This window comes from Vidua chalybeata, chromosome 3 (genome assembly GCF_026979565.1).
Source record: "Vidua chalybeata isolate OUT-0048 chromosome 3, bVidCha1 merged haplotype, whole genome shotgun sequence".
NCBI lineage: Eukaryota > Metazoa > Chordata > Aves > Passeriformes > Viduidae > Vidua > Vidua chalybeata.
Window position 1 is genome coordinate 31,604,454 of NC_071532.1, and position 10,611 is coordinate 31,615,064.

Sequence of the window (10,611 nt, forward strand, 5' to 3'; positions counted from 1 at the left end):
CTTTCAAATGCCAGCATTCTCCAAAAAGCAAAATGTTGGATAAGAATGAGTTGCGGGGGGACCAAAGGGATTGATTGTGACTGAGGAACAGGCAGAATGGTACAAAGGTGACCCGATGTCCCTGCTCCTCAGCAGCACCCGCGGGACTCGGGTCAGGTGCCCTGTGCGGAGGGACGAGGCTTTGCCAGCGCTGCTGGAGGCGGACCCTTCCTCCGCGTCAGTCCAGTGCCACCTACAGCAGCCAGAGCAGAAGCTGCAGCACCCGGCAAACCAATGGAAGCAATTCCAGCACGCTCCAGCAAAAGGCGTATTCATGTCAGTGAGTGGCCTTTGAGGAACGTGTTCATTAGCACCGTGCAGGTGAGAACAATGGAACGGAGCCTTTTGGTTGAAGGCTGGCAACTGCTGTGTCTGCTGGTGGTGATATTTCCAGCAGTTTGTCCCCTCTATGACCTGTCCTGTTCCCTGCTGTTTAGTGTGTTAGATGTACTCATCTTTCTTTCCAGGGAAGAGATGGATCCGTACGAAGAGAGAAAAAGCCCTCCTTCAGGTTTGTGCCAGTGTTTTCACTCATTACTTTTTTTTCAGTCAGTAAGTCCAAAATGCCAGTGAAACACGAGGCAGTGCTTAGGTGTTTGAAATAAATGCATTTAAAATTACACTTCAGAAGTGTGACTTCTGTAAGTCGCACCACTTGCTTTTTGGGGATAGCAATTCTGTAGGAGAATGAACCTTTTCTCCGGGAAGATATTCACAGTTTTGGTGCATTTACAACCAGAAACATCTTTGAAATCTAAAGCTACATAAATAGTCAGGAAAAGACAGACACAGGCTGCAAACTGCACTATCGTCTGGCCCTGGACTAGAAAGATCACCTCTGTTTTGATGCCATTCTCTCCTACAGAAATAGCCCATATAACACTGGAACTGGGTTTATTTTTTTTTTCCCCAACTGTTGACTTTTCTGGTTCTGATTTTGGTCCAAATTCTTAAACAGCTTCAAGCACTTCACCTACTTGTTTCTCTTCCATTGAAGGATCAGTCCAAGTCCTGTTGTTACCCAGCTGTTTTCAAAAGGATACCCTTTGAGCATGTGAAAGTCCTGAACTGCCAGCGAGCACCTCTCTGGCTCTCCAGACACAATAATGCTCTAGGCTAATCCTTGGTGTGGGAAGATCCTAGAGCAAGTGCTTGTGCTTTTTTAACTCAGCAGGAGCTAAACAATTCCCATATAAACTTGCCAAATGTGGAGCTGGTTCAAGGTACAGCTGTTGCCCTCTAAGATAGATGCAGGGCATTTCTTTTAATTCTGGCACTACTGAAGATGCAGTTGGTCAATTGTGTTTGGTGCTACTGGTGGTTTAAAATATCCCAGCCCTTCTTCACCAACCAGTGTTTTTATGTCATCCTGCTTCTGTTGTGCCAGCACAAATTTGTTAGAGCCACATCAGAGAACTGATTTGGTTTAACAAGGAACCCACAACACTAAAGGCAAGTAGGTGACACACAGGGTAGGCTTGGAAGTGGCTGCATCAGTACAACTGAAACAAGAGAGCAACCACAGTGAGGGGAAATAACTTGGGTAGGAGCTGTTGCCAGAACACACCACTACCATGGCCAATTCACTTTTGTCCCATACTCCCCTTCCCATACTGGAGAGGAGCTTGAGTGTGCTCAAAGAGCTGAAGGCTCTCCTGTTCCACACACTGTCACTGCCTTTCAGAGAGCTGCTGACATCAAGGGTTTGCCACTCAGGCAGGGACTGTCAGATCTAACATCCCCACCCAACAGATTTACACCAGCAAAACTTCAACAAGCTAAGGTGACCTCCCAAGCACCCTGCATCCCAGTTTCCTAATGAAACATTCAATAAACACACCCATTTCCTTTCCACACAGAGTCCACTTGTCCTGTCACAACCTCCATGAGATGTGATTTGCAGAGCCCCAGTGCTTCTCTTATCCCTCCAATACAATGTGGAACAGATCCCCAAGCACTGTTGTCTATGAATGATGATATTCTTCCCACCTGTCCATCCTTTCCATAACTCCTTGGGATGCTAACAAAGCTTGTGGATGTGAGTTCAGAAGCTGAAAGGATACCAAGAGCTTTTATTTAATGACATCAAATACACATGCAAAAAAGCTAAATATTCCCAAATCTAACCAGAGGTTTTCCCTTTAGGGGGCTTTGCAAATAGGGATGGCTTAATCTGGTCTCTAGACAGACCTCTCACTGAAAAAAGCCTTGCTGCTCTTTCCTTCAAAGTGCCTCCACATTTCAGTCCCAAAGACATCAATCCCATCTTCAGCTTCTCTAAACCCAGGGCTTCCAGTTCAGCAGCAGAGTTGAATGCCAGCAGGTCTATTGGTTCTACCTCCTGAAAAGAGAAAAACATTAGAGAAAAACATTCAAGAAAAACAAGAGTTTAAGAAGCACTTGGACAATGTTCTCAGGCACATGGTATGATTCTTGGGGCTGTCCTGTGCAGGGCCAGGACCTGGACTTTGACTCTTGTGGGTCCCTTAGACCTCAGAAGATTCTATTATTATCCCAGGGAAGTTTAATACTCCCAAGGAAATGGAATGAAAAACATCAGTTTACTACCTTGCCCAGCAGTTCAGTAGCTTAATCTCAGCTTCCAGAGGCACAGCAAAGCTGACAACCCTGTTTTAGCCTGATGCAGAATATAACCAGTATACTTCCAGCAGGAGCAGGAAGGAGGATAAAAGTTATTTCTAATACAGTTATGCTGTAATTAAAGAAACTGATTAAAAAGCATCTCTTTTTAGTAAGATTCACCCCCAAAAACAAGTTGTGAAGTTCACATCTCATCCTGCCACTAAAAATATGGATTAAAATTTCATCTTCAAAGGAAATTGGTATATTTGCAAATTGACTGAAGGTAGAAAGGACCCCTACAGATAATCTGGTCCAATCCAGGGCCTTGTCTACAAAAACCCATGGAATAGACAGGATAATTCAAATGCTGGAATTTACTAACACACTATAAAGGACACAAAATCTAAGCCCATTTTGTTCAATATTTAAATGAACATACTGGTCTTATAGTCTGTACCTAAGAGACTTCAGAGCAAGGAATAACAGCAGTGGGAATGAGAGAACGCCCCTTAGGCACTTGGCAAAACAATTCTTGCCAGCAGAATCAGAACGTTTGTCCTGCTAAGCATACAAAAACCCAACTGGTTGCCTCATTATTCTCACCCTACTTCTAAAAAAAAAGTATTCATCAAGGACTACTATAAAAATATTTCCACCTGCAATAACAATCTGCCACAGCATTGGTGGAGTTTCCTGTTCTAGGAATAGAAAGTCTCACAAATACTGCGCAGAAGGTAAACAGTGAAGAATGGTAAACATCCGGTTTAAAACTTGCCAGCTCTAACAGTACAGTAGATGACAAAGTTCTAATTGATCAGATTACATCCTTGGTCTTTTCCCCACTGAACTGTAATGAACTTTCACACATCAGAGTTCAGTTGTTGCCAGTGGCAGACTTTCCACGCAAGGTGAAAAAAGGCAGAAGATCCCAGTAACTCCCTAGCCTGACAAAAAGAGCTACACTTTGGTTTATTGCCAGAGTAAGCCCAGATTCATTACTCCCACAAATCTTTAACAGTAATATTATGCAAGGACCTATAAAGCAGAAGTATTGGCACCTTTTGCTACTAAGTATCAGTTGGGCATTCATCAATCCCGTGGGAAAAGCTACACTGCTGGAGCTTGTTTGCTTCTTCAGCTCTAAAAGCAGCTGAAGACGCACCACATTTTGTACTGCTCCATACTTACTGTACTCTGTGACTGGTTTGTTTCCTGTGCCTTAGCAGGAACATTTTCTTGCTCTTCTTTCTGAGCTTGAGTCACTCCATTCTTTCCTTGGATGTCTCCCTTTAGGGGCTCTGTCATTTTGCTGTTTTCCTCAGACAGAATTTCAGCCTGCCCACTTGTGCACACCTCTCCTTGCAGATCTCTTCCAGGACCTTCTGGCTGCTCCAGTGGTTTCTCACTTGTACTGGTAGATGGACTGTCCTCTTTTGAAGCCACAGAGCTGCTTGAACACTCATCAGAATTTCCAACACTTCCATTAGCACTGCTGCCTGATGGACAACTTCTGTCAGATGCACAAGGGGAGTCATCCTTACTGTCATCCTCACAGCCTGAGCCTGTGGCCTCATCTAATCCCGGCCTGGCACAGGGAATATGTTACAAATTAACATACATCTATCTTAACTTTTTCTCTTTTAAATAATTTTTTATAATTGCCATATTTCTCTTTACAAAACCCATTTCAGAGAGATATAAGGACCTCCTCTAACAGCTATTTAGGTTAGTTTAGTTAATGGAAGAGCTATCAATACTGAAAAGGAGCCCAAAACAGGTATTACAGCATTCCCAACTTCTCTTCCATGTTACATTAGCTGAAAGATGCCAGGGGAAAAAAATAGTCTTTTTAAGTTCATTGTAAATATAATTTAATGTATGAAGAAAAGGACAATAGGAAGTAGTAGAATATAATCATTTAGAAGGGGTGGGGGGAAAAGTTTCTGGTTTTGCAAATGAAGCTTGTTTGCTCCATCTGGAACAGAATTATAGGAATGCAGAAATGTTTACTTTCAGTTCTTTGATTTACTCAGGTCAGTCTTTTTATTTCTATTTCAGGTTACATCTCAGACTAGACTCTGCTTACTTGTATGTATCTAACGATTCATCCTTTTTAAGGCTTAAGGCTGGAGTATAAAAACAAGGTATAACTCTTACCAAGGACATTTTCTTTTTTCAGACTTTGTTTCGCTCTTTCCAGGCTCACCTGGACGCTTCCGACTCTTGCCACTTTCTGATGACACTGCTTTGCTGGCAATAACCTGCAAGCCTTCAAAACAAATTTGAAAGCAGACGTCATCAGGACACAATTAACGTCTGTTGTAAATTCTACTTATCTTTTCACTTCTGATGCAATTTAAAACACTAATTGAAAGCATCACTATTGGTGATACAGACTCAAAGCTTGAACATAAACTGAGTAGCAGCAAAAGCTTTCCTACATGGATTTACTAGGGCACATAGTCAATTAAAATTGGATTCCTGAACTGAACTATCAGGTTCTTCATCCCATTCAAACTCAAGTCTCACTATCTAGCTGACAGCAAGAGAACAATACAGGGATAAACAAAGTAACTACAGAGACCAGGAAATGAAACAAGGTATTCCGCAGTTGGATCCAATGTCTAGTTCTTATGTACAACCCCTTTACAATTTCACTGTGTAGTTCTTACATTTCAACTAGCAAAACCACCTTCACAGAATCTGGCTCTTATTACAGGGTGACCTAGCAAAGCAAGGTGAAGTATCACTTGTATTGTGTCATGCTGTTCAATGGAATTTAAATTTAAATTTAAGAAATTTACGCTGAAATGGAAGATTTCATTCAACCGAAAGAAACCAATTCTTTTTTTAATTTTCCTGCTGGAGTGAGGCTAGAGAGGCCCCGGCCAGGCTGCCGTACCGATGCGCAGGGACTCCTCCTGGCGCTCGGCCATCTCGCGGTACTGCCGCTCGTACTCGGGGTCGGTGAACGTGTGCCGCGGCTCCGCCAGCTTCCGCTGCAGCCTCTCCAGCCGCCGCTGCTCCTTCTCCGCCTCCCGCTCCGCCTGCTTCTTCACCCACTCAGCCATCCTGCACGCGACACAAGCACCGCGTCAGCGCTCACGGCCTTCGCTGCAACACCCGCTCCTTGCCCTGCACTTACAGAACGCTCCCACCGCCTGCTAGGGTGGGAGGCAATGGGAAATGACAACAGCACCCAGTGGAACTGCTGAGGAAACAGACAGAGACTCTGCTGCAGAGAGGAGAGTAGGGTTTACTTTGAAAGCCAGAAACAGCAGTTAAGTTCATACATCCCCAAGACTGCAGTCTTGCAGCTTCAGAGAGAACTGTGAGAATTCCACATGAGGAATCCAAGAGGTGCAGAACAGTCTCTCAGACTCAGGCTGCAGTAAAAACACATCTATTTTTGCAATAATAGAATTACAGTCACGAAAGACCTGTTGGCTTCCAGTCCATATGCACTTAAGATTTCACTTTTGCTCTTTTTAGTACTCAAAACACCCATTTCATTGCTACAACAGGTTGTCATTTGATCTCTTTTGTTAACAGTGAGCTACAGGATCAGGTTATTTTACAATTTCAGCTTCTGAGAAGATGCCTTACGCTTTCTCGTGATTGACATCCCGCAGTCTCCTTCCACTGAGATCTCGACAAGCCTCTCTGTTTGTTGTCTTCTCAATCTGAGCACCAAGGGCTCGCAGCATCGACCCAAACCCTTCCAGAGGAAAAAAGTAATCAGGAATTAGCTAAACAGAAACATCTTGTCAATATAAGGAGTCCAGCTTAGGCTGAACTCTTTAGTTCTTTGGCTACTGAGATTTTGGTATTTATATTTTGGTATTTATCTTTTAAAAATAAGAGAAGATAAAGTCAATTAGGTCACATAGCACATTCAAATCACAGACTATTTGTACCCGAAATATTTGTCCTAAGTGACCACCGAATGAAACTTGGCAGCCTAAGATGATAGGTCCTTTTAACACAATTTCAACTCTGAAGTCACTTTGGTGCATGCTACAGACTTCTACTAACAGAGATAAGCTGTAAAGTGATGTGAGGAACAAGTGGACTTCAGCTTCCCTGGTCAATCCTCAGCTTTGCACACTTTGGTTTTAGCTCACAGACTTTGTGTCAGTCATACACACAACGAGAGATCTGCCAATATCTGAGGACTCCTGTTATCAGTATAGACAATGGCATAACAGGAGTTTTTTAACCTAAGAATCCAATCACTAAGAAGCAGAAAAAACAACAAACCTCCTTTTCCACCACAAAGTCTTGGCTCCAGGCTATAAACAACTCCACTCTGCAACTCATCTTCATCGCTGGCCAGTCGCCCATTACACTTCACATATAAGCTTTCTTCTGGAATGTTCTGAAAACGCAGCAAAATTGAGTCAGGTCATTGAGCCAGAGAAAATGGAACATTCTGACAAAGAAAATCATTAAGCAGTCGTGTTTTCTTCCTTCCAGAGAGGAGCAAATAAAAAAAAAAAAAAAAAAAAACAAAAACCACACACAAAAAAAAAGGCAATCTGAAAAGCATGAGCATTCTCTAATGGTGCTTGTTTTAATTCCCGGTTACCAAAGGACTGAACACAGTCTAAATCAGCTTGCAAACATGAACGGGGGAAAACTGTACTATGGGAAAAATTCAGAAACAACGTGTGATGACCTGACCATAACCTTCATTCCCTGTCGTCCAGTGCCACTAGTGGGAAGGAGATACAGCCCGGGAAAGAGGGAGGGGAGGAGGGAAGGTATTTTTAGGATTTCTTTTACCTCTCATAATCCTACCCTGATTTTGACTGGTAATAAATTAAGTTCATTTCCCCAAGCCAAGTCTGTTTTGTCCGTGATGGTGACTGCTGAGAGATCTCCCAGTCCTTATCCCGACCTTTGACCCATTCTGTTACATTTTCTCTCCCCTGTCCAGCTGAGAAGAGAAGGGAGATAGCGGCTTTGGGATGCGCCTGGAGTCCTGCCAGGGTCAACCTACCACAGTGTGTATGTATATATAAAAACACACACACACAGATATATATATATATATAACATAGATAAGAGGCTACAGGGCTCTCTTACAGCAAACCCTCCTGCTCAGCTAAGCGACGAAAGCGAGGTGCGCACAGGTGGGCATCGCGACCGCCCTTCCGTGGGTGTCGCAGCGGCCTCCCGGCGGGCAGAGGCCGCGGGCGGCCTGCGCAGCGCCGCCGACACCGGAAGCGCAGCGCCTCCCGAGGCCGGAGGGCCCCACAGCCAGCCCCGGCTCCCCGCTGCCCCGGCACTCACCAGCTCCCGGGCGCGGTCGCGGCGGAGGCAGAGCACGGAGCCGCCCCCGGTGGGCAGCGGCAGCGGCCGCACCCGCGGCCCCAGCGGGTCCCGCACCCAAAGCGGGTCCGGCCCCGGCGCCGCCATCGCTCCGGCCCGCGCGGACACGTGACGCGGAAGAGGGCGGGGCCGCGGATAGATAGCCCCGCCCCCTCAGCCCCGCCCGGCGCCTCTCGGACGTTTTTATCGCGTTTTACAGTTCGCGGTTCCTTATGTAAACGGTTCAAGGCGAATCCAAGGAGCCCCGCCGTTCCAATTCCCGGAATTCGTGCAGCCCGCCGGGTTGTGCAGCCTTTCCAGAGCCCGTCACGGGCGGAGTCGCGCGGAACGCGCACCGTGGCGCCCGCTGGCGGCGGCAGCGGGAGAGCGGGAAGGGAGCGCTCGTGCCCTCTCAGGGACCGAGGGCGCCGCGGGGGCACCGCCGAGCACCGCAAGTGTAAGAAATGCAGTAGAGATGGCACCGCCGAGCACCGCAAGTGTAAGAAATGCAGTAGAGATGGACAGCCCTGCATTGTCCGGCCAAACACGGCACAAATTTCACGCGAGGATTTGCAGGGCGAGGGAACCCGTCTCTGTGGATTCTTCGCCTTGTTTACTCCCACATGCGGTTTTGGGAGATGGGAACAGGCCCAGAACTCTGGTATCTGGGGGCAATGTGCCTGGCTCGGGGTGATCCCAGACATGAGGACAGACTGGGAGATAAATTCATTGGGAGCTGCCCTGCAGAGAAGGACTGGGGGTTCCTGTGGGTGGAAGGCTGGACAGGAGCCAGCAGTGTGTACTTCCAGTCCAGGAACCCCAACACATCTGGGGCTGCATCAGAAGAAGGACAGCTGGCAGGTCAAGGGAGGCGTTTTGCCCCCTTTCCTCTCATGACATCCCACCCGGAGGGCTGTGCCCAGCCTATCCTCAGCACAAGAAAGGCAGCCTGTTGGAGCGGATCCAGAGGAGGGCCAGGAAGATGCTCAGTGGAGCTGGAGCACCTCAGCTATGAGGACAGGCTAAGACAGCTGGGGTAGTTCAGCCTGGAGAAGAGCAGGCTCTTGGGAGGCCTCCTTACACCCTTACAGTACTTAAAAGAGGCTTATAGAAAAGATGCAGAGACAGATAGTGATTGGATAAGGGGGAATGGTTTTAAACTAACAAAGCAGAGATTTAGTTTAGATGTTAGGAAGGAGTTCTTTACACTAAGGGTGGTGAGGCACTGGCACAGGCTGCCCAGAGAAGCTGTGGCTGCCCCAGCCCTGGAAGTGTTCACGGCCTGGTTGGATGGGGCTCTGAGCAACCTGGTCTAGTGGGTGGTATCCCTGCCCATGGCAGGGGCTGGAACTAGATGATCTTTAAGATCCCTTCCAACTCAAGCCTTTCTATGATTCAATTACGTGGTCACATATAATGTGTTTAAATCAGAGTGAAAGTTGATCTGGAGAGGGAGTCCACAATCAGCTCTTTGTGACACGTGGTAACTACCTGTAAGCAGGAGACTGAATAATTAGTTAGGGAAAAAAATCCCATCTCTACCTGTTCAGGAAAGTATGTGTACAGAGGTATGATGGTGATCCAGGCAGTGCAACCATTGCACTCTTTGTTGGTTTCAGATCTCCTCCATGTCTTCATCTTCAATATAACCATCCACATAGAGGATATTTGAAAGTAGGTTGCTCCCAGATGTCTCTGGTGGGAATTGTTTCAAACGCTAGCAAAGATGTGGTTGGACTGCCCTGAGACCTGCAGTGTGATACATGTATCACTTTATCTCCAAATAACAGTGTTTCCTGCAGTGCCTTTTTGTTTAATAGCAGCATGGGCAAGGACTATTGCTCATGGTGTCATCTGCCCACTTCAGGTGTGTCCCCACCCGAGGTGGGAGCTTCCCTGCCAGGGTGGCCCCTGGCACCCTGAAATCCCTGTTAGCAAGTGAGGCTCCTGTGCTGGAGCCTGCAGCTGAATTCAGCTCTTAAGCACGGTGCTGTTTCAGAAACATGCGGGTTGTGTCTGAGCTGCTTGGCTGTTCCTGAAATTTTGGTGATGTGGCTGTCCCACCCTTTCAGCCTGCTGGAGAACTGTGCTGCCTGGCCAGGCCTGTGCCAGCATGGATAAGTGGTTCTCATGCCTGGCTGTCTTAAACTGATGTGATAAAGAAGGAGGAAGCTGGGAAACAAAGAGGCAGAGAGGTGACTTGGAGACTTCAAAATGTAAACAAATGAGTAATAACTTAATTAAGGGGATCTCCTGATGGGTTTGTCTTGGCCAACTCACAAATCAAACATCACCCACCATTTCTTACACTATAATTTTAGCTAAAATATTTTTGTAAAGGATTCTGACCCAGTCCAGACAGTCCCTTACTGTCTTTATTTGCTACAATAAGTTGATATTTCTGAATTATGTGTCATGTTGACACAGTGGAGCCATTCAAACCCTATGTGTCTGTAGCCTGCAAAAGCTGTGGTTATTTTTTGCTGGATCAGGCCCAAATTCAGTTGACATTGTATTTTAAGTCATGTGGTAGTGCTTGTTTCATGCCATATCTGTGGCATGCTACCTGATGTTAAATTCCACCACATTTGGGGTATTTTTATTCATTTGCGGTGTCTGATTGAAATGTAATTGGTGAATGTGAGGTATGCATGTATACTTATGCAGATGAATAAG

The 10,611-nt window shown here is 46.2% G+C and overlaps 1 protein-coding gene across 1 annotated transcript; it reads right to left on the bottom strand.

The window, feature by feature from the left end:
* Positions 1–2,091: 2,091 nt before the first annotated feature.
* On the bottom strand, positions 2,092–8,077 carry SDE2 (SDE2 telomere maintenance homolog). Its single transcript, XM_053938685.1, has 7 exons — positions 7,918–8,077; positions 6,883–7,000; positions 6,229–6,340; positions 5,525–5,694; positions 4,780–4,891; positions 3,811–4,207; positions 2,092–2,380 (listed from the first exon to the last, which is right to left on the bottom strand). The coding sequence occupies exons 1-7, from the start codon at positions 8,041–8,043 to the stop codon at positions 2,162–2,164; spliced, it is 1,254 nt and encodes a 417-aa protein (XP_053794660.1). The 5' UTR covers positions 8,044–8,077; the 3' UTR covers positions 2,092–2,161.
* Positions 8,078–10,611: the final 2,534 nt, after the last annotated feature.